At 46.6% G+C, this 25,155-nt stretch overlaps 1 protein-coding gene across 1 annotated transcript in view; it reads left to right on the top strand.

Annotated features, from left to right (window-relative positions):
- Window positions 1-22,807, top strand: part of NARS2 (asparaginyl-tRNA synthetase 2, mitochondrial) — a 37,904-nt gene extending 15,097 nt beyond the window's left edge. Inside the window, exons 13-15 of the mRNA XM_075334694.1 lie at window positions 4,070-4,167; window positions 22,165-22,191; window positions 22,519-22,807. Of these exons, the coding sequence (XP_075190809.1) occupies window positions 4,070-4,167; window positions 22,165-22,191; window positions 22,519-22,663 (270 nt within the window). The 3' untranslated portion in view covers window positions 22,664-22,807. The remainder of the gene's footprint in view (window positions 1-4,069; window positions 4,168-22,164; window positions 22,192-22,518) is intronic.
- The last annotated feature ends 2,348 nt before the right edge of the window (window positions 22,808-25,155 follow it).

Below are 25,155 nucleotides of genomic sequence, written 5' to 3'. Positions count from 1 at the left end.
ACATTGGGAATCTGCGGCTTTATTCTCTGCCGAGGTACAGATTACAGCATGTGGGGAGAGGCGGGTGTGCGGCCACGCCGGACGATTTCGCACTTCAACAGAGTGCTTCTACGGGTCCTTTTCCCACTTCAACAGGACCCGTAGAAGCGCTCTGTTGAAGCGCAAAAAGGCCGCCGTCCGGCGTGGCCGCACACCCGCCTCTCCCCACATGCTGTAAATCTGTACCTTGGCAGAGAATAAAGCCGCAGATTCCCACTGTGAGTGCAGTCATCGTCTTCTTCAAAGAGCTTTTACTAGTTGACTTCTATACGGACTGAGCACCAGCTGGGACTGCAGTAAATCTTCCGATGACTACAAAACATCTGTCTGTGAGTAACACAAAATAATGTGTGCAGCTGCGGGGCCCGGCCCCCCTACCCTTGTTTTTTTCATGTAACACCCACAAACTTAAATTTATTTTATTGGGATTGTATGTGATATACCAAACTAAGTAGAAAGTATTTTTGAAGTGTACAGGAAATGATACAGGGTTTTCTAAAGGTTTTTGAAAAATTATGACGTGCATTTGTATTCAGCCCCCTGAGTCAATTCTTTGTAGGGCCTTCACTGCAATTACTACAGTAAGTCTTTTTGGGGGACGTCTCTCCAGCTTTGTACATCTAGAGGTGACATTTTTGCCCCTTCTTCTTTGCACACGGCTCTCAGTGAGATTCGATGGAGGCGTCTGTGATCAGCAATTTTCAGGTCTTGTCACAATGGGATTTAGGTCTGGACTGTAACTGGACCGTTCACACACATGTATATGCTCTGATCTAAACCCTCTATTCTAGCTCTAGCAGTATGTTTAGGGTCGTTGTCCTACACCCCAGTCTCAAGTCTTTTGCAGCCTCTAACAAGATTGTACTGTTTTTAGCTCCATCTATCTTCCTATCACCAGCTTCCCTGCCCCTGCTGAAGAGAAGCCTCCCCCCAGCAGGATGCTGCCCCCACCATGTGTGACGGTGGGGATGGTGTTTTCAGGATAATGTGCAGTATTAGTTTTCCGTCACACATAGAGTTTTGCATTTAGCTCTAAAAGTTCTACTTTGGTCTCATCTGACCAGAGCACTTTCTTCCACATGCTCACTGTGTCCCCTACATGGCTTTAAGCAAACTGCAAACGGGACTAATTATGGCTTTCAAAAATGTCTTTCTTCTTGCCACTATTCCATATTTGTGGGAGAGTATACGACTAATAGTTGTCTTGTAGATATATTCTCCACCCCAAAACTGTGATCTCTTGAGGTCCTCCAGTGACCATCGACCTATTAGCTGCTTCTCTAATTAGTGCTCTCCTTGTTAAGATGTCAGTATCGGTGGATGGCCGTGTCTTGGTAGGGTTGCAGTTGCGCCATACTCCTTCCATTTTTGAATGATGGATTGAACACTGCTGTGTGAGATATTTAGAGTTTGGGCTTTTATCACCTAACCTTGCTTTACTCTTCTCCACAACTTTATCCCTGACCTGTCTGGTGTGCTCCTTGGTTTTCATGCTGCTGTTTGATCCCTAAAGTTCTCAAAAAAAAACTTATGACTCAGGGACCGAGGAGGATCAAGAAATGCGGAATCCCAAATGGTAACAGAGTGGCTGGAACCTAAACAGACTGCAGACTTAATCCTGACACACAACTAGAAGTAGCCGTGGGACAAGCCTACGATGACCTAGTCGTCTCGACACAGCTGGAGAATTAAATATTCTCACAGAGAGCAGTCCACAAAGATAGCCCCTCGCATGTAAAGGCTACGGTGATATAGAAAAACACAATACAAAGCTAGAAAAGACAGATTCAGCAAAGGTGAGGCCCAAACTATCTGTATAGGAAAGGATAGGAAGGAGTACTGTCTGTAGCCGTAAAAACCCTAATATATACCAGCACTTCTGATATGGAAAAATCCTGAGGTCACACAACCTCACCCCCACTGTATCAGCACTCAAATGTTACTGGGATCCAGAAACACTAATACAGATGAGGGACTGAATTAATACCAAGCATGACAAACACAATACCTTGCAGAATCATGGAGGTAAGTATACAGACACTCCCAGCAGGGAATGATCCAATTCCACCAGGAACTCCACACAGGCAAAATAGGAATCAAGCATTAGTATCAAAGCAGAAAAAAAATAACAAGAAAGTGGAAAACAAACAGCAGGGGTACAAACGCCACTTATCTGAGAGGAGTTCTGGCTGTGAGCAGAGCTGATTACAGAATGTCCTGAACACACAGGAGACCATTGAGCACCGGCAAGTAACAAGAGAAAACTACTCAGTTATATAGTCCCAATCTGACCCTGATTGCCAGTCCTCTACAGATGTGTGGATTTCATTCCGCAAATCAACTGCACTGCCAGCACTGACCACAAGAGGGAGCCCCAAACTGGAAAATGTATTCACAACACCCTGAAGCCTTCACAGAATAGCTGTAGTTATACTGAGAAGAAATGACACACAGGTGGACTCAATTTACTAATTAGGCGACTTTTGGAGGCAATTGGTCACTCGGGGCTGAATACAAATACATATCACAATTTTCAGATTTCTATTTGTAAAGTATTTAAAAAACCAGGTATCATTTCCTTCATACTTCCCAAATAGTTTCTACTTAGTGTTGGTATATCACATAAAATCCCAATAATATTGTGGGTGTTATGTGAAAAAAATGGGGAAAAATTCACAGGGTATGATTACTTTTTCAAGGCACTGTATGTCTCCTCATGCCTACAGAGCACAAACAAGCACCAGTCCAAACTATTTAACTGTAAAAAAAAAAAAAAAAAATAGAATTATAGCATAATTATGGCCTTTATATAAGACCTAGTTCTGATTCCAAAAAAGGCCTCTAAAAATATTTTGGGGGGAAAAGGACAGGGTGGGTTCAGAGTGGGGGTTGGATTGAAATGTCGCAGATTAACTAGTTTCTAAACCCCCATCCGCCACTATTTATTGAAAATGTACTGTTTGAAGAATGTTATCTAAGAGGGGTGATAACGCAGAGAAAAGCTCCTGAGAACACGCACGGTTATAGGTGATACTCTGTGATGGGCAGGAGGGGTGATAACTAGAGGAAAAGCTCCTGTATCTCCCTTTAGGATACTGAAGATTGCATAGGTGGGATGAAGGCAACAAACAGAGAATAAGAGGGGTTCTAATCTCACCTGATGGAATAAAGAGACATAATAATCATTGTTAGGGTTTGTGGCACACGCTGAGTTTTTGGTGCTTGGTGCAGAAAAAGGCATCAAAAAGCACATGCATTTTTGGTGCATTTTTGAGCCATGCTTTTTTTTCCCTGTGAAATCAATAGCTGGAAGGGCTACAAAACGCAGGAAAGAAGAAGCAACGTGTGCACGGCACTTCAGAATTCTCATTGACTTTGCTGGCATAAGAATAGACCTGCAGATTTGTTTCACAAACTGCACCAAAAAAATGCAGCGTGCGCACAGGGCCTTAGTGTTGCCAGCAGCAGCTTACTGACTGTTTCCAGTATGATATAAAGTGGGAAACTGGTGAAAATGTTATCCAACAAAGAAGCAAATAAAAAGCCAAATCTAGCCTCCCCCCGCCCACTCCCAGCTGTCTTACACCGCGTTGCCCCATAGGCGAGGATGAAAGTGAGAAAAACAAAACAAAACGGTTCTGTCGTAACCAGTCCCCACATTTCCCATTATGCAATTTATATCATCTGGAAAATAAACTGCTTTACTGTTAGGAAACACAAACGGCTCTGGAGTCTGTGAAATAATATCCGATATTTCTTCACTGGGGGACACCGGAACCATGGGGCAAGATGCTGCCACCTGGTGGCTAACACTTAGAATACATCTTTTAAAAAAACTGATGTCTCCCCGCCCCCCCCTTCCCCTGGTCTAGGTGGTGGACAGCCCCTATAGTAAACGTAGCCCCACCGTATGATCGATGGCGGTCATTGCTAACTCCCCCCTACAGAACAATGTTGTCATTACCTCGAGCCTATAGGCAGTGTACGGTATAGGAGGACGCGCTGACTCTCCCCTTATTGCTCGCTGCAGGTGGCCGCCGTGGATCTACTCGTCCCGGGGATCGGAGAACTGTTTGGCGGCAGCTTGAGAGAAGAGAGACTTCACATCCTGCAGTCGCGTCTGGACAGGTATATTTTACATAGTTTGATTCTTCAGGTGCCGGATTATTGGACATGTTGAATTATTGGAAGGTCACAAACAGAGGAAATGTTTATACACAGCCATACATCCTGATTTCAGACATGTCATTGACCAGTTCAGTATATCATGATATGGGATATCAAGAAGGGATAAGTAAAACATGTGTACAGTATGGCGGTGATTCCAGCGGTATAACACCTGTGCACAGTATGGCAGTGATATCAGCGTTGTAACACCTTGTGATGGTGGGTGGTGTATGTTCAGATGTTGGGAGTGTTGCCTTGTGTGTACATTGTCCTGTCTGCAGGTTAATCACCCCCTGCAGTGCTTCTGTCCCTAGGACTGGGGGAGGGGGCCTGGAATCCACCCAACCTCTCTGCTTACCTAAGGGATTATTCAGTCTGTCTAAGGACAAGAGACAAGTAGGAAGATTTATCCTCTGTGGGTGAAGCTGAGCTACAGTCCGCACCCCAGAGAGACTTGGACATTTATCCCATTACTGGACTACTTTACCCTCGGTGTGGTGAATTATTTTATGAGTTTGCATGGAATGAAGGATTTTTGGATTGTACAGCCATCTCTCGCTCTGTTGATTGTGTGATATGGGAGAAGGATCCCGTCACAACTGGTGGCAGCAGTGGGATCAACAGAGTGCAGCCTAATGGAGAGCAACCCATAGAGTGAGTACAGAAACTGGACCGCATGTAGTCTACAAAAGAGAGCCAGAGATCTGGGCCTGAGCTACCAGGGACTGAGTAAAGAAGCCTTAATTGATCTACTTGTGGGTGAGAGCCAGATCCACTCCTCCCAGATGTCTGAGGGACAAGCACTGGGGACGGGGACGCCTGCCCCAAAAAGCCAGTGGGTGGTGTGGTTCGAAGAAGAGATGGCAGCTCTTGGCCCCGATGTAGCTCAGGACTATAAGGAGCAGGCTGCTCGGCGAGCACAGAGGAGACAAGAAGCAACGGTGTCCGACAAAGGGAATAATATGAGTTGTAGTGTAAACCCAGCGATCCGGAAGCCTGTACGGATCACCCGGGCGGACTTCAAGCCATTTGATGAGGCTTCCGGAGATGTGGAAGGCTTCTTCAAGGACATTGAGCTGCACTGTGCGGTGATGGAGGTTCCCCACTCTGGCTGGGTGCGTGTGTTAGTGGGACTCCTGAACGGAAGCCTGGTAGAGGCTTATCGCACCACTGACTCACAGCAGAACCGGGATTACAACATTGTAAAGCGGACTATCCTGGATTACCATGCCATGACCGCAGACTCACATAGGGCACAGTTCCGAGACCTCGCATGCACCACGGGGGGATCGTTTAGGATGTATGCCCATAAGATGTCTCAGGCATGTCGGAGATGGCTGGAAGCAGAAGACACCTTCACTGTGGAAGACCTTTATACAGGTATTTCTTATAGAACAATTTCTTTACAAGTGTCCCTCAGAAATACGGGAGTGGGTCAGAGAGCGCACGCCATGCACCTTGGATGGAGCTGCAGCCCTGGCTGATGAGGCCTTTACTATCCGACCGCAATGGAGGAGTCTTCTGGTCAATATGCCACAGCCTGCTCCTGCAACCCATACCCCTCCGGTTATATCTGCCCCTGCCAACAAGCTTCACGCAACATGGGAAGGCCCTTATCAGTTTGTCAAGAAAATTAATGACACGAACTACAGTCATGGCCAAAAGTTTTGAGATTGCTGCAAATATTAATTTTTACAAAGTCTACTGCTTAAGTTTTTCTAATGGCAATTTACATATACTCCAGAATGTCATTAAAGAGTGATCAGCTTCACAGCAATTACTTGCAAAGTCAATATTGGCTAAGAAAATTAACTTTCTTCAGCGCTCTATTGGGAGACCCAGACGATTGGGTGTATAGCACTGCCTCCGGAGGCCACACAAAGCAATTACACTAAAAAGTGTAAGGCCCCTCCCCTTCTGGCTATACACCCCCAGTGGGATCACTGGCTCACCAGTTTTCTGCTTTGTGCGAAGGAGGTCAGACATCCACGCATAGCTCCACTGTTTGTAGTCAGCAGTAGCTGCTGGCTATATCGGATGGAAGAAAAGAGGGCCCATATGGGGCCCCCAGCATGCTCCCTTCTCACCCGCGGTGGTGCTTGTAAGGTTGAGGTACCTATTGCTGGTACAGAGGCTGGAGCCCACATGCTGTTTTCCTTCCACATCCCCTGGAGGGCTCTGTGGAAGTGGGATCTTACCGGCCTCCAAGCCCTGAGGCCGGGCTCCATCCACAGACCCAGAGAACCTGCTGGATTTGGAGCGGGAGTGCCGTTCAGGGACAAGGCCCTGCAACTTTCAGGTACTCTGTGTCCCCGGCAGGCACGGACACTCTCAAGGCTTGCTGAGCGTTATAGTGCGCCGGGGACAGTAGCGCTGTGCGCCGGGGTTAGGTCACTGCAGCTTTGCTGAGTGACGTTACATGTTGGGAACTACTGCGCCGACCGCTACTGGAGCGGCGGCGCAGCTGCGACTTGTGGTGCGCCGGGGACTTTGCGCCGACCGCGCTTTTACGGCGGCGGCGCTTCTAACTTTAGCCCCCGGCTTCTGCGGCCTAGCGCCGCTTCGTTCCCGCCCCCACCCTGTCAATCAGGGTAGGGGAGAGACGCTGCTCAATTGGCAGCGCCGAGGGCTGGAGCTTTATTTACATGCTCCAGCCCTCTCACTAGGCACAGTGGGAAGCAGGCTTCCCCCTCTTCGTCTGTATACGCCCAGGGCCCGCCCCCCCTCTCCACAAGGACGCCGGCAGCCATTACACATGCGGTCTGGCTGGGGAAAGGCAGCAGGCTCTGGGAGACCCAGACTAAAGGGATTTCGGCGACCACACACCCGCTCCTAAGCGGGCGGTAAGCTGCACTTTAGTGCTGGCCCCACTAGTGCCTCAGTGTTATATTAGTGTACTTTTTTCTTAGTACCATATATATATATAGTTGCACTGTAAGGTCGCTTCTTGGCTGGACACCCTGTACTGCTCTGAGGAGGCAGCAACATGTCATCCGCAAAACGCAAGGGTGCCAAGGCACAGGCTGTGTACACTGTTTGTACTGCATGTGGGGCTGATCTACCAGCAGGCTCCAAAGACTCACATTGTGTGCAATGTTCAGTCCCAGTGGCACTTCGTCAGCCAGAGCCTATGGTGGTAGTGGCCCAGGCAGAGACGCCTGTGAACCCTGCCCCGGTGACGGGGACAGACTTTGCAGTTTTTGCTGATAAAATGTCTGTGACTATGTCAAAAATCCTGGAGACCTTGCAGTCCAGGCCAGTTACTCAGACCATGGACACTGCTGTGTCTATGCTCTCCGGTCCCCCTCAGTTGGAACTAATCCGTACTTCAAGGGGGTCTCAAGCATCACAGGCTGAAGTCTCTGACTCAGATGACAGTCCCAGGCAGCCTAAGCGAGCTCGCTGGGAAAGACCCTCCACGTCATCACACTGCTCAGGGTCTCAGCGAGAAGAGTCTCTCTGTGATGAGACTGAGGACGGTGATCAGGATTCTAATCCTGAGGCTCCTTTCAATCTGGATGCCCCTGATGGTGACGCCATGGTTAATGACCTTATATCGGCAATTAATAGACTGTTGGATATTTCTCCCCCAGCCCCTTCTGCAGAGGAGGCAGCTGCACAGCAGGAGAAGTTCCATTTCCTGTATCCCAAGCGTAAATTAAGTGATTTTTTGGACCACTCTGACTTCAGAGAATCGATCCAGAAACACGACGCTCATCCAGACAAGCGTTTCTCTAAACGTTCTAAGGATACCCGTTATCCTTTTCCCTCTGAGGTGGCCAAACGCTGGACCCAGTGTCCAAAGGTGGACCCCCCAATTTCCAAGCTTGCGGCTAGATCCATAGTCGCAGTAGAGGATGGCGCTTCACTTAAAGATGCCAACGACAGACAGATGGACCTTTGGTTGAAATCTGTCTATGAAGCTATCGGCGCGTCGTTTGCTCCAGCATTCGCGGCCGTGTGGGCACTCCAAGCTATTTCAGCTGGTTTAGCACAGGTGGATGCTATCATACATCCAGCAGTGCCGCAGGTGGCGTCCCTAACTTCGCAAATGTCTGCGTTTGCGACCTATGCTATCAATGCTGTCCTAGAATCTACGAGCCGTACCGCTATGGCGTCCGCCAATTCTGTGGTTTTGCGCAGAGCCTTGTGGTTAAAGGACTGGAAAGCAGATGCTGGTTCCAAAAAATGCTTAACCAGCTTGCCATTATCTACAGACAGACTGTTTGGTGAGCCATTGGCTGAAATCATAAAACAGTCCAAGGGTAAGGACTCTTCCTTACCACAGCCCAGAGCAAGTAAACCTCAACAGAAAAAGTGGCAGTCGAGGTTTCGGTCCTTTCCAGCCTCGGGCAAGGCCCAATTCTCCTCGTCCAAAAGGACTCAGAAAGAACAAGGGAACTCAGATTCCTGGCGGGCTCACTCACGCCCCAGGAAAGCAAATGGAGGAACCGCTTCCAAAGCGGCTACCTCATGACTTTCGGCCTCCTCCCTCCGCATCCTCGGTCGGTGGCAGGCTCTCCCGCTTTTGCGACATTTGGCTGTCACAGGTCAAAGACCGGTGGGTAACAGACATTTTGTCTCGCGGGTACAGAATCGAGTTCAGTTCTCGACCTCCACTTCGGTTCTTCAGAACCTCCCCTCACCCCAACCGAGCAGATGCCCTGCTGCAGGCGGTGGACTCTCTAAGAGCAGAAGGAGTCGTGATCCCTGTCCCCCCTCAGGAACGGGGGCGAGGATTTTACTCCAATCTCTTTGTGGTTCCAAAAAAGGACGGCTCCTTCCGTCCTGTTCTGGACCTAAAACTGCTCAACAAGCATGTGAACGCCAGGCGGTTCCGGATGGAATCCCTCCGCTCAGTCATTGCCTCAATGTCTCAAGGAGATTTCATAGCATCAATAGACATCAAAGATGCTTATCTCCACGTGCCGATTGCTACAGAGCACCAACGCTTTCTACGCTTCGTGATAGGAGACGACCATCTTCAGTTCGTAGCTCTACCATTTGGTCTGGCGACAGCCCCTCGGGTGTTCACCAAGATCATGGCGGCAGTGGTAGCAGTCTTGCACTCTCACGGACACTCTGTGATCCCTTACTTGGACGATCTACTGGTCAAGGCACCCTCTCAAGAGGCATGCCAACTCAGCCTGAATGTTGCACTGGAGACTCTCCAGGCGTTCGGGTGGATCATCAACTTCCCAAAGTCAAATCTGTCACCGACCCAATCACTAACGTATCTTGGCATGGAGTTTCATACTCTCTCAGCGATAGTGAAGCTTCCGCTGGACAAGCAGCGGTCTCTACAGACTGGGGTGCAGGCTCTCCTTCAAAGTCAGTCGCACTCCTTAAGACGCCTCATGCACTTCCTCGGGAAGATGGTGGCGGCAATAGAGGCGGTTCCGTTTGCGCAGTTTCATCTGCGTCCACTTCAATGGGACATTCTCCGCCAATGGGACGGGAAGTCAACATCCCTGGACAGGAAAGTCTCCCTTTCCCAGACGGCCAAAGACTCTCTGCAGTGGTGGCTTCTTCCCACCTCATTATCACAGGGAAGATCCTTCCTACCACCGTCTTGGGCGGTGGTCACGACAGACGCGAGTCTGTCAGGGTGGGGAGCAGTCTTTCTCCACCACAGGGCTCAGGGTACGTGGACTCGGCAGGAGTCCACCCTTCAGATCAATGTTCTGGAAATCAGAGCAGTGTATCTTGCCCTACTAGCCTTCCAGCAGTGGCTGGAAGGAAGGCAGATCCGAATTCAGTCGGACAACTCCACAGCGGTGGCATACATCAACCACCAAGGGGGGACACGCAGTCGGCAAGCCTTCCAGGAAGTCCGGCGGATTCTGATGTGGGTGGAAGCCACAGCCTCCACCATATCCGCAGTTCACATCCCCGGCGTAGAAAACTGGGAAGCAGACTTCCTCAGTCGCCAGGGCATGGACGCAGGGGAATGGTCCCTTCACCCAGACGTGTTTCAGGAAATCTGTCGCCGCTGGGGGGTGCCGGACGTCGACCTAATGGCGTCACGGCACAACAACAAGGTCCCAACCTTCATGGCACGGTCTCGCGATCAAAGAGCGCTGGCGGCAGACGCCCTAGTGCAAGATTGGTCGCAGTTCCGGCTCCCTTATGTGTTTCCACCTCTGGCACTCTTGCCCAGAGTGCTACGCAAGATCAGATCCGATTGCAGCCGCGTCATACTTGTCGCCCCAGACTGGCCGAGGAGGGCGTGGTATCCGGATCTGTGGCAGCTCACGGTCGGCCAACCGTGGGCACTCCCAGACCGACCAGACTTACTGTCCCAAGGGCCGTTTTTCCATCGGAATTCTGCGGCCCTGAACCTGACTGTGTGACCATTGAGTCCTGGATCCTAGCGTCTTCAGGATTGTCCCAAGGGGTCGTTGCCACCATGAGACAGGCTAGGAAGCCCACGTCCGCTAAGATCTACCACAGAACGTGGAGGATATTCTTATCCTGGTCCTCTGCTCAGGGAGTGTCTCCCTGGCCATTTGCATTGCCTACCTTTCTTTCTTTCCTGCAATCTGGGTTAGAAAAAGGTTTGTCGCTCGGCTCCCTTAAAGGTCAGGTCTCGGCGCTATCCGTCTTTTTTCAGAGGCGTTTGGCACGCCTTCCTAAGGTGCGCACGTTCCTACAGGGGGTTTGCCATATCGTACCCCCGTACAAGCGGCCGTTAGATCCATGGGATCTGAACAGGGTACTAGTTGCCCTCCAGAAGCCGCCCTTCGAGCCTCTGAGGGAGGTTTCACTTTCTAGACTATCACAGAAAGTGGCTTTTCTGGTAGCGATCACATCTCTTCGGAGAGTGTCTGAGCTGGCAGCACTATCATCCAAGGCTCCCTTCCTGGTCTTCCACCAGGACAAGGTTGTGCTGCGCCCCATTCAGGAGTTTCTCCCGAAGGTGGTATCCTCTTTTCATCTTAATCAGGATATCTCTTTGCCTTCGTTTTGTCCTCATGCAGTTCATCGGTATGAGAAAGATTTACATTTGTTAGATCTGGTGAGAGCACTCAGAATCTACATTTCCCGCACGGCGCCCTTGCGCCGTTCGGATGCACTCTTTGTCCTTGTCGCTGGTCAGCGCAAAGGGTCGCAGGCTTCTAAGGCCACCCTGGCTCGATGGATCAAAGAACCAATTCTTGAAGCCTACCGTTCTGCTGGGCTTCCGGTTCCATCAGGGCTGAAGGCCCATTCTACCAGAGCCGTGGGTGCATCCTGGGCATTACGACACCAGGCTACGGCTCAACAGGTGTGCCAGGCAGCTACCTGGTCGAGTCTGCACACTTTCACCAAACATTATCAGGTGCATACCTATGCTTCGGCGGACGCCAGCCTAGGTAGAAGAGTCCTGCAGGCGGCAGTTGCCTCCCCGTAGGGGAGGGCTGTCTTGCAGCTCTAACATGAGGTATTTCTTTACCCACCCAGGGACAGCTTTTGGACGTCCCAATCGTCTGGGTCTCCCAATAGAGCGCTGAAGAAGAAGGGAATTTTGTTACTTACCGTAAATTCCTTTTCTTCTAGCTCTTATTGGGAGACCCAGCACCCGCCCTGTTGTCCTTCGGGATTTTTGGTTTGTTTGCGGGTACACATGTTGTTCATGTTGAACGGTTTTCAGTTCTCCGATGTTACTCGGAGAGAATTTGTTTAAACCAGTTATTGGCTTTCCTCCTTGCTTTTGCACTAAAACTGGTGAGCCAGTGATCCCACTGGGGGTGTATAGCCAGAAGGGGAGGGGCCTTACACTTTTTAGTGTAATTGCTTTGTGTGGCCTCCGGAGGCAGTGCTATACACCCAATCGTCTGGGTCTCCCAATAAGAGCTAGAAGAAAAGGAATTTACGGTAAGTAACAAAATTCCCTTCTTAACCCCCAAAACACATTTCAACATCATTGCATTCCTGCCTTAAAAGGAGCAGCTAACATTGTTTTAGTGATTGATCCAGTAACACAGGTGTGGGTGTTGATGAGGACAGGGCTGGCGATCAATCAGTCATGATTAAGTAAGAATGACACCACTGGACACTTTAAAAGGAGGCTGGTGCTTGGTATCATTGTTTCTCTTCAGGTAACCATGGTTATCTCTAAAGAAACACGTGCAGCCATCATTGCTCTGCACAAAAATGGCCTAACAGGGAAGAGTATCGCAGCTACAAAGATTGCACCTCAGTCAACAATCTATTGCATCATCAAGAACTTCAAGGAGAGAGCTTCCATTGTTCCAAAAAGGCTCCAGGGCGCCCAAGAAGGACTAGCAAACGCCAGGACCGTATCTTACAACTGTTTCAGCTGCGGGATCGGACTACCAGCAGTGCCGAGCTAGCTCAGCAATGGCCGCAGGCTGGTGTGAGTGCTTCTGCACGCACTGTGGGGCGGAGACTGCTTGAGCAAGGCCTGGTTTCACGGAGGGCAGCAAAGAAGCCACTTCTCTCCAGAAAAAACATCAGGGACCGACTGATATTCTGCAAAAGGTACAGGGAGTGGACTGCTGAGGACTGGGGTAAAGTCATTTTCTCAGATGAATCCCCTTTTCGATTGTTTGGGACATCTGGAAAACAGCTTATTAGGAGAAGAAGAGGTGAGCGCTACCACCAGTCTTGTCTCATGCCAACTGTTAAGCATCCTGAAACCATTCATGTGTGGGGTTGCTTCTCAGCCAAGGGAATCGCACCACTCACAGTCTTGCCTAAAAACACAGCCATGAATAAAGAATGGTACCAGAATGTCCTCCAAGAGCAACTTCTCCCAACCGTCCAAGAGCAGTTTGGCACCCAACAATGGCTTTTCCAGCATGATGGAGCACCTTGCCATAAAGCAAAGGTGATCACTAAATGGCTCATGGAACAAAACATAGAGATTTTGGGTCCATGGACTGGAAACTCCCCAGATCTTAATCCCATTGAGAACTTGTGGGCAATCATCAAGAGACGGGTGGACAAACCAAAACCAACAAATTCTGGCAAAATGCAAGCATTGCTTATGCAAGAATGTACAGCTATCAGTCAGGATTTGCTCCAGAAGTTGATTGAGAGCATGCCCGGGAGAATTGCAGAGGTCCTGAAGAAGAAGGGTCAACACTGCAAATATTGACTTGCTGCATTAACTCATTCTAATGTCAATAGAACCTTTTGGTCTCATAATATGATTGCAATTATATTTCTGTATGTGATGTAAACATCAGACAAACACAATTAAACACCAGAGGGCGACAGATCATGTGAAAATAGCATTTTGGTGTCATTCTCAAAACTTTTGGCCATGACTGTACATTATTGCCCTGGACGTTAGTGGTCTACGACAGAAGACTGTCCACATCAATATGCTGAAAGAATACCATGACCGACCGCTTCCTGTTCTGGCCATCTGCTGCCCCCCTTGTGATAACTCTGAGGACGAGTATCTCACTGATCTTCTTCAGGTCACCCAAGTGAGAGGATCCCTGGAACAAGTGTCCCTGGGCTCACACTTATCGGATATACAAAAGGACGATATCTTCTCTGTACTAAGGCCAAGGGCTTCCGCTTTCTCCTCAAAGCCAGGGCGGACAACTCTCACCAGCCGCCATGTGGAAACCTCCGGACAACGCCCCATCCAGCAGGTGCCTACCGGTTCCCAGAGGCTGTTCAAGGCATGATAAACCACGAACTGTAGGAGAGGAAAGAGCGGGGGGTTATTCAGCCATCTCACAGCCCCTGGGCCTCCTGTCATTCTGGTCCTCAAGAAGGATGGTACAACACGGTTTTGCGTTGATAACCGGATTTTAAACGAGGCCACCAAGAGTGATGCTTACCCCATGCCCAGGATCGATGATCTTTTGGATCGGCTAGCTAGTGCCCACTTTGTAACCACGCTAGACTTGAGCAAGGGGTACTGGCAGATACCCCTAACAGAGGACGCTCCGGAGCGCTCCGCCTTCTCTACTCCCTTTGGACTATTTGAGTTCCTTTCCTTGAGTAGAAAAATGCCCCCGCTACCTTCCAAAGACTGGTGGATCGAGTGTTTGAACAATGTCAGGACTTTGCTTATCTGGACAACATTGCCATTTTCAGCACAACCTGGGAGGACCATCTTAAGCACTTGGCCATAGTGCTGGACCGTATCCTGACTGTAGGACTTACCATTCGTCCTGAGAAGTGCCAGTTGGGGATGGCTGAGGTGCAGTACATCGGGCACAGAGTAGGGGGAGGGACCCTAAGGCCAGAGCCTGCAAAGGTGGAAGCCATTAGTAACTGGTGTAGACCCCAGACTAAGAAGCAGGTACTTTTTTTGGGAACTGCTGGATACTATAGAAAATTTGTTCCTAATTTCAGCCCCTTGGGCAAGTCCCTAACCATCCTGACCCACAAGAACATGCCTAGCAATGTGACGTGGACAACCATTATGCGTGGATGCCTTCTCAGAATTAAAGACCATCCTCATCACTGCTTCTATCTTGGCCGCCCCGGACTGTAAGCGCAGGTTCCTCGTGCAGACAGATGCGTCAACATTCGGGATTGGGGCAGTTCTTAGCCAGGTGACCACCACTGGAGAGGAACTTCCTGTCACTTTTGCCAGTCAGAAACTACTGGATCGGGAAGTTGCCTATGCCACCATCGAAAGGAGTGCCTTGCGATTATATGGGCACTGAAATTATTGCAACCATATTTGAATGGCCGAGACTTGACAATTGTGACGGACCACGACCCCCTCGCGTGCCTGAACCGCGTGTCAGGGGACAATGGACGATTACTGCGGTGAAGCTTGTCCTTACAACCCTACAGCTTCTCCATCCAATACAAATGAGGAAGCCAACACCAGAACGCTGATGGACTGTCCCGGCAAGAAGAACCATAGACTATCAACAGCTGAGCAACATGGACTTAAGTGAGGTGACCAGAGGTCTGTGTAGACCTCATGGCGTACTCACATATTCAGAAGGGGGAGAGGTTGAGATGGTGGGATATGGTGGTTGGGGTATGTTCAGATGTTGGGAGTGTTGCCTTGTGTGTACATTGTCCTGTCTGCAGGTTAATCACCCCCTGCCTGGAATCCACCCAACCTCTCTGCTTACCTGGGAGAATATTCAGTCTGTCTGAGGACAAGAGACCAGAAAGATTTATCCTTTGTGGGTGAAGCTGGGGCTACGGTCCACACCCCAAGAGAGACCTGAACATTTATCACTTACTGAACTACTTTACCTTCTGCGTGGTGGATTATTTTATGGACCTTCTGAATTGCATGGAAAAAATGTTCTTTGGATTGTTCACCCATTGCCTGCTCTGTTTATTGTGTGATATCATAGAAGGACCCCGTGATGCATCTGTGTACAGGATGTCAGTGATCCCAGCGGTGTAACACCTGTGTACAGTATGGCAGTAATAGTGGTGTAACACCTGTGTATAGTATGTCAGTGATGATGACAGTATAACACCTGTGTACAGTATGGCAGTAATATCAGTGGTATAACACCTGTGTACGGTTTGGCAGTGATAATAGCGGTATAACACCTGTGTACAGTATGGCAGTGATCCCAGAAATATGACACCTGTGTATGGTATAGCAGTGATCCCAGCGGTGTAACACCTGTGTACAGTATGGCAGGTGGCTCATTCACGCTCAGCACCAGAGTTGTTTGTACTTTCTCACACATTCTACACATTCAGGCACGAGGTGCGGCCCTCGCCTGCCCTCCCTCCCGCTCCGGGGCCGGGGCACTCAGCCATGACACTGCTTCTGGGCTATTTTTATCTTTCGCTCAATTAATTCAATGTACATTTATTAACTTCCCAAATCAGGGCCATATGACGACGGCCTCACATGTCACTGTTGTGCGCCCAACACACGGCTCTCATTACCCAGCAGCTGACTCCAATGAGGAGAAAGTTATTTCTAGGATTATTTTATGGGAGAGATGATGATGGTAACGAGAGGCACATATCACTAAATGCCGCCAAACCCGTGTGTGCCGTCACGTTCTCCACTCTGACCACAACCCGCGTGCACGGCCGTCTGATGGACCCCAGAAGGGGAAACGTCCAGCATCAGTGCCATCAGTACAGCTGCAGAAAAGCCGGGGGATTAGCTACTCATCTTTAATAAAAAACTAAATCACAAATAAGCAGTATTATAGTAGTTATATTCTTGTACATAGGGGCAGTATTATAGTAGTTATATTCTTGTACATAGGAGGCAGTATTATAGTAGTTATATTCTTGTACATAGAGGGCAGTATTATAGTAGTTATAGTCTTGTACATAAGGGGCAGTATTATAGTAGTTCTATTCTTGTACATAGGGGGCAGTATTATAGTAGTTATATTCTTCTACATAGGGGCAGTATTATAGTAGTTATATTCTTGTACATAGGGGCAGCATTATAGTAGTTATATTCTTGTACATAGGAGGCAGTATTATAGTAGTTACATTCTTGTACATAGGGGCAGTATTATAGTAGTTATATTCTTGTACATAGGGGCAGTATTATAGTAGTTATATTCCTGTACATAGAAGCAGTATTATAGTAGTTATATTCTTGTATATAGGGGCAGTATTATAGTAGTTATATTCTTGTACATAGGAGCAGTATTATAGTAGTTATGTTCTTGTACATAGGGGCAGTATTATAGTAGTTATATTCTTGTTCATAGGGGGCAGTATTATAGTAGTTATATTCTTGTACATAGGGGGCAGTATTATAGTAGTTATATTCTTGTATATAGGGGCAGTATTATAGTAGTTATATTCTTATATATAGGGGCAGTATTATAGTAGTTATATTCCTGTACATAGGGGGCAGTATTATAGTAGTTATATTCTTGTACATACGGGGCAGTATTATAGTAGTTCTATTCTTGTACATAGGAGTAGTATTATAGTAGTTATATTCTTGTACATAGGGGGCAGTATTATAGTAGTTATATTCTTGTACATAGGAGTAGTATTATAGTAGTTATATTCTTGTACATAGGGGGCAGTATTATAGTAGTTATATTCATGTACATAGGGGCAGTATTATAGTAGTTATATTCTTGTACATAGGGGGCAGTATTATATTAGTTATATTCTTGTACATACGGGGCAGTATTATAGTAGTTATATTCTTGTACATAGGGGCAGTATTATAGTAGTTATATTCTTGTACATAGGAGTAGTATTATAGTAGTTATATTCTTGTACATAGGGGGCAGTATTATAGTAGTTATATTCTTGTACATAGGGAGCAGTATTTTATTAGTTATATTCTTGTACATAGGGGCAGTATTATAGTAGTTATATTCTTGTACATAGGGGCAGTATTATAGTAGTTATATTCTTGTACATAGAGGGCAGTATTATAGTAGTTACATTCTTGTACATAGTGGCAGTATTATAGTAGTTATATTCCTGTATATAGGGGGCAGTATTATAGTAGTTATATTCTTGTATATAGGGGCAATATTATAGTAGTTATATTCTTATATATAGGGGCAGTATTATAGTAGTTATATTCTTGTACATAGAGGGCAGTATTATAGTAGTTATATTCTTGTACATAGAAGCAGTATTATAGTAGTTACATTCTTGTACATAGTGGCAGTAGTATAGTAGTTATATTCTTGTACATAGGGGGCAGTATTATAGTAGTTATATTCTTGTATATAGGGGCAGTATTATAGTAGTTATATTCTTATATATAGGGGCAGTATTATAGTAGTTATATTCTTGTACATAGGGGGCAGTATTATAGTAGTTATATTCTTGTACATACGGGGCAGTATTATAGTAGTTATATTCTTGTACATACGGGGCAGTATTATAGTAGTTCTATTCTTGTACATGGGAGTAGTATTATAGTACTTATATTCATGTACATAGGGGCAGTATTATAGTAGTTATATTCTTGTACATACGGGGCAGTATTATAGTAGTTATATTCTTGTACATAGGGAGCAGTATTATAGTAGTTATATTCTTGTACATAGGGTCAGTATTATAGTAGTTATATTCTTGTACATAGGGGGCAGTATTATAGTAGTTATATTCTTGTACATAGGAGTAGTATTATAGTAGTTATATTCTTGTACATAGGGGGCAGTATTATAGTAGTTATATTCATGTACATAGGGGCAGTATTATAGTAGTTATATTCTTGTACATAGGGGGCAGTATTATATTAGTTATATTCTTGTACATACGGGGCAGTATTATAGTAGTTATATTCTTGTACATAGGAGCAGTATTATAGTAGTTATATTCTTGTACATAGGAGTAGTATTATAATAGTTATATTCTTGTACATAGGGGGCAGTATTATAGTAGTTATATTCTTGTACATAGGAGTAGTATTATAGTAGTTATATTCTTGTACATAGGGGGCAGTATTATAGTAGTTATATTCTTGTACATAGGAGTAGTATTATAGTAGTTATATTCTTGTACATAGGGAGCAGTATTTTATTAGTTATATTCTTGTACATAGGGGCAGTATTATAGTAGTTATATTCTTGTACATAGGGGCAGTATTATAGTAGTTACATTCTTGTACATAGTGGCAGTATTATAGTAGTTATATTCCTGTATATAGGGGGGAGTATTATAGTAGTTATATTCTTGTATATAGGGGCAATATTATAGTAGTTATATTCTTATATATAGGGGCAGTATTATAGTAGTTATATTCTTGTACATAGAAGCAGTATTATAGTAGTTACATTCTTGTACATAGTGGCAGTAGTATAGTAGTTATATTCTTGTACATAGGGGGCAGTATTATAGTAGTTATATTCTTGTATATAGGGGCAGTATTATAGTAGTTATATTCTTATATATAGGGGCAGTATTATAGTAGTTATATTCTTGTACATAGGGGGCAGTATTATAGTAGTTATATTCTTGTACATACGGGGCAGTATTATAGTAGTTATATTCTTGTACATACGGGGCAGTATTATAGTAGTTATATTCTTGTATATATGGGGCAGTATTATAGTAGTTATATTCATGTACATAGGGGCAGTATTATAGTAGTTATATTCTTGTACATAGGGGCAGTATTATAGTAGTTATATTCTTGTACATAGGGAGCAGTATTATAGTAGTTATATTCTTGTACATAGGGTCAGTATTATAGTAGTTATATTCTTGTACATAGGGGAGCAGTATTATAGTAGTTATATTCTTGTACATAGGGGGCGGTATTATAGTAGTTATATTCTTGTACATAGGCGCAGTATTATAGTAGTTATATCTTGTACATAGGGGCAGTATAATAGTAGTTATATTCTTGTACATAGAAGCAGTATTATAGTAGTTATATTCTTGTACATAGTGGATATTATTGACATATTTATATAACGATAAATTGAAAATTGTTCTCCATGTAGTGGTCAAATGCTTTCTCCTTAGTCCTGTGCAGTATACCTTATTTTTCGGACTATAAGACGCACTTTTTTCCCCCAAATGTTGGGGGAAAGTGGGGGTGCGTCTTATGGTCTGAATGTGGCTGCGTGGAATGAGGGTGCTGCGGTGGCGCGGGTTATCGGGGGCATGAGCAGGCTGTAGCAGCACCTGCCATGACCACGTGGGCCCGCTCATTTGATATGCACGCCCATCATCCCTCAGCACTGAAGCCGGCGCTGACAGGTGTGCGGGATGATGGGCAGGGGATGCGCGCATAACAGCTGGCCCGCGTGATCACCCCTGGCAGCTACAGCCTGCAGTGATCATGTGTGGCTGTATTCACTGCATCATCATCAGCGCGGGGGGCAGTGTATCAGTATACTCACCCGTCACCGTAGTCTCCAGCATCGCTCGTCCTCCTGTCTGCCGATCTGTGTAGAGAACGGTGAGCACAGCGATGACGTCATCCCTGTGCGCACCGCTAGTCTCCACACAGGTCAGCTGGCCAGCAGACAGGAGAACGAGCGATGCTGCAGACAACAGTGACTGCTCCACACTCCAGCGGCGCTGCTGCCGGCACTGACAGGAGGAGGAGCGATGCTGCACGGAGCGAGGAAAGGTGAGTATAAACGTTTATTTTTTTTTGTGTGTCACAGGATGCGGGGTATAGAGCAGGATGGATGGGGGTATATATCAGGATGGATGGAGGTATATATCAGGATGGATGGAGGTATATAACAGGATGGATGGGGTTATATAACAGGATGGATGGGGTTATATAACAGGATGGATGGGAGTATATAGCAGGATGGATGGGGGTATATATCAGGATGGATGGGTGTATATAGCAGGATGGATGGAGGTATATAGCAGGATGGATGGGAGTATATAACAGGATGGATGGGAGTATATAGCAGGATGGATGGGAGTATATAGCAGGATGGATGGGGGTATATAGCAGGATGGATGGGGGTATATAGCAGGATGGCAGTATATAGCAGGATAAGGTCATATACCAGGATGGCGCTATGTAGCAGGATGGGGCTATACCACGATGGTGGTATATAGCAGGATGGGAATATATAGCAGGATGGGAATATATACCGGGATGGGGTACATATATACAAGGCAGGAGGATCATTACCAGGATGGGGTACCTTAGTTAGAGAATTTGGGGACATTGCCCCCATAACAGTGTCAGCTCCTCGCCCCATAATAGTGTGTCATGACCAAATTTTTTGCTGAAAATTTTATTTTCCTCCTCTAAAACCAGGGTGCGTCTTAAAGTCCGAAAAATACGGTAATATAACGCCTCTGCATGCTATGTATGAAAATATATATATATATATATATATATATATATATATATATATATATATATATATATATATAATATGTTATAGTAGAATACTTGCTGTAATGTGGTGTCTCGGCTCCCCGCCTGTGATAGTGGCGCGCGCTCCTTCGCTTTGCTCCGGACAGGTTCCTGGCTCTGGTCTGCGCCGGGCAGTGATGTCATTGATCGGACCAGACCCACTTAATTCCCGTGGAATGTGTGATGAGCGTCTGACTTACATTCGGAGGTAACAGAGAGTTCACGTCTGTATTTTGCTGCTTCTTCGACTGTAACCAAAACTAATTGCGAAATTATGATTTTTATCTCTTATTATAAATCTCATTCTGAATTTTTTGCTTCCCTTATCTGTGATGTTACCGCAGCATTGTGTGACCTCACTGGTCTCAGAGATGTTATCAGCCGCGTAGTATTGATTCCCCCACTTGGTTCTTCTGTTAGAGAAATTAGGTATTTTTTCTAACCTCTAAAGAATAAACTCTACCCCCCCCCTCTGTGACATTAATATATAAATCCATTTATCTCAGCACAGGATCAGTAATGTAATGTATGTACACAGTGACTGCACCAGCAGAATAGTGAGTGCAGCTCTGGAGTATAATACAGGATGTAACTCAGGATCAGTACAGGATAAGTAATGTAATGTATGTACACAGTGACTGCACCAGCAGAATAGTGAGTGCAGCTCTGGAGTATAATACAGGATGTAACTCAGGATCAGTACAGGATAAGTAATGTAATGTATGTACACAGTGACTGCACCAGCAGAATAGTGAGTGCAGCTCTGGAGTATAATACAGGATGTAACTCAGGATCAGTACAGGATAAGTAATGTAATGTATGTACACAGTGACTGCACCAGCAGAATAGTGAGTGCAGCTCTGGAGTATAATACAGGAGGTAACTCAGGATCAGTACAGGATCAGTAATGTAATGTATGTACACAGTGACTGCACCAGCAGAATAGTGAGTGCAGCTCTGGAGTATAATACAGGAGGTAACTCAGGATAAGGTATGTAATGTATGTACACAGTGACTGCACCAGCAGAATAGTGAGTGCAGCTCTGGAGTATAATACAGGAGGTAACTCTGGATCAGCACAGGATCAGTAATGTAATGTATGTACACAGTGACTGCTTCTGCAGAATAGTGAGTGCAGCTCTTACTATCAGGATGATGACCTTTTTAACTAGATAAGACACCCCTTATCTTTGTTTTTTTCTTGTCTATTTTAGGTTAGGACTGACTGATACATACCAGTGGTAAGTTCCAATTTATTATATAGGACAAAAAAAATGTAGGACCCATCCCCCTATCCATCCTATCACTTATTTCCCAGTTAAAGTTATTCTACAGTTTGAATTGTACGTTGCCTGGAGTTCAGCTGAAATGGACTTAGCAGCTGCCTTCTGCGGGAGGCCCTGTTTCTGTCAACCAACCAATCAACATCTCCAGTAATGTCCTCGGAGGTGATGATTGGCAGAGAGCATCTCACTTCCGTGTTTTCTTCCATTGCTCCTCCTATATGTCCTTTTCAGCTGGATGCTCGGTAACCTCTACAGCTCCTCACTTTGCTTCCTCTCCCGCAGGTATTTAGATTTACGTCGGTTTGGATCCGTTCCACACAGCGGTTTCGGGATGGGATTTGAGAGATACCTGCAGTTCGTTTTGGGAGTGGACAATATCAAAGATGTCATCCCATTTCCAAGATTCTCCTATTCGTGCCTCTTATGAGACCAACCGGACACAAAGACGCCATGACTAATAGTAACTTATTAGGGTGATGAAAGGGATGGGAATGTGAAGGCCAAAAATGGACAACTTTTTTTTTTTTTTTTTTAATTAACTTTATTTACAAATACATGTATTTTTATTACAGACATTGTTCTCTTTATTTTATGAGCTCAGTGTTTGGTTTTTTTTTGTTTGTTTTTTTTCTACAATCCTGGATGGATGAATGGATGGATGGATGGATGGATGAATGGATGGATGATTTGCAAATTTTGGAGCGCCAGTATAAATAAACAAGAAGTCGCTCATTTGATTACACCTATCCATTCCCAGTATATGATGGGGACCTTCATTTATCATGTACTAATGACACAGGACACACCTCCCAGAAGGTGTCCATTTTTCTTCTAATTTGTTCCCCGCAAGCGCTTGTGAAGCAAAAAGCATTGGTAAAGAGGGTGAAGCTTCAGTCGCTATTTTTTGGCTGGGTGGCAACTTGCTGTAACAGAAACCTCCCCTCTTTGCGGTCCCCCCCTCTTTTGATATTCAGCCATGATAACACCAACAGCTGGTGTCTGATATTTTCAGGCTGCAGAGACCCATGGTTATTGGACCCCCCAGCCTAAAAATAGCAGTTTGCAGCCGCCCAGGATTGTCGCATCCGTTAGATGCAACAATCCCGGAACTTTATCCGGCTTGTCCTGATTGCCCTGGTGCAGTGGCAGTCAGAGTAATAAGGGTTTAATGACAGCTCACACCTGCGAATAACCCTAGATTAGTAATAGAAGGTGCCTATAAGACCCCCCCATTACTCAGCTGTAAATGAAAAGAAATAAACACAAACACCGAAAAAAATCCTTTATTTAAAATGCAATACAAAAATCCACCCTCTTTCACTCTTTTATTAACCCCCCAAAGACCCAGGCCTGAAGTAATCCACACGAGGTCCCATGACGATTCTAGCTCTGCTACGTACATACTGAAGGCACAGCACTCGAGCACAGAACATGTCCGCACGCTGTGGGCTACAGGCAGAGAATGACTTAACAGCAGCGATGAGCGGTGACGTCACTCAGTTTATTTGCGGTAACAGCTGGAGGTTCCCACGGTATTTCTCCTGGGACCGCAAATAACCTGAGTGACGTCACCGCTCATCACTGCGGCTTTGTTTCCATCTGAAACCACAGCATGCGGTCATAATCTGTGCCCATGCGCTGGGCATATGTTTGTAGCACAGCTGGTGTGGGACATCGTGTGGATTAGGTCAGACCTTTAGGAGTGTTTTGGGGGTTAATAAGTGAAATATTGTGTGTTTCTTTGTCGCTCCATTGGGAGACCCAGACAATTGGGTGTATAGCTCATGCCTCCGGAGGCCACACAAAGTATTACACTAAAAGTGTAAAGCCCCTCCCCTTCTGCCTATACACCCCCCGTGCATCACGGGTTCCTCAGTTTTCAAGCTTTGTGCGAAGGAGGTCAGACATCCACGCATAGCTCCACTGTTTAGTCAGCAGTAGCTGCTGACTATGTCGGATGGAAGAAAAGTGGGCCCATATAGGGCCCCCAGCATGCTCCCTTCTCACCCCACTCTTGGCGGTGTTTGTTAAGGTTGAGGTATCCATTGCGGGTACGGAGGCTGGAGCCCACATGCTGCTTTCCTTCCCCATCCCCCTTAGGGCTCTGGGTGAAGTGGGATCCTACCGGTCTCCAGGCACAGGAGACCGTGCTCCATCCACTGCCACTGGGGTATCTGCTGGATATGGAGCTGAGTATCGTCAGGGACATGGCCCTGCTACGTCAAGGTACTCTGTGTCCCCGTACAGACCGCGCGCAGACACACCGCAGCATTGCTGGGTGTGTTAGTGCGCTGGGGACAACAGCGCTGCGCGCTTGTGCCACTACTCACTACAGCTTTGCTGAGTTAGTTAATGTATTGGGGACTGCCGCGCCGGCCGCTGCTGTCAGTTTTACACTGCGGCGCGGCTGGGATTTGTAGTGCGCCGGGGACTTCCGCGCTGGCCGTGCCTCTGGACGGCCGCGCTTATTACTCGAGTCCCCGGCTTTTACGGCCTAGTCTCGTGGCTTTCCCGCCCCCAGGCCTGCCAGTCAGGGGAGGGGCGGGACGCTGTGCCGGACGTCAGCGCCGAGGGCTGGAGTCTGCTTGCATACTCCAGCCCACTCACTGAACACAGTGGGACGCCAGTTTCCCGCACTTTGTCTGAGGCACGCCCACGGTACGCCCCTCTTCACAGGACGCCGGCAGCCATTCCTGTGTGCAGTCGGAGCTGGAGAGGGGAGACAAGCTCTGGGGGAGACACGGGATTCTGGCGACCACACACCCGCTTTTCAGCGGGCGGTAAGCAGCACCTGAAGTGCTGACCCCACTAGCGCCGAAGTGTTCATTTGTACTTTTATGCTTGTATTCTATACATTGCACTGTACGGTCGCTATTCTTGGCTATATACCCTCCTAGATTGCTCAGAGGACAGCATGTC

The sequence above is a fragment of the Anomaloglossus baeobatrachus genome, chromosome 2, assembly GCF_048569485.1.
Source record: "Anomaloglossus baeobatrachus isolate aAnoBae1 chromosome 2, aAnoBae1.hap1, whole genome shotgun sequence".
NCBI lineage: Eukaryota > Metazoa > Chordata > Amphibia > Anura > Aromobatidae > Anomaloglossus > Anomaloglossus baeobatrachus.
This window is presented reverse-complemented; position numbering and strand designations above follow the sequence as displayed.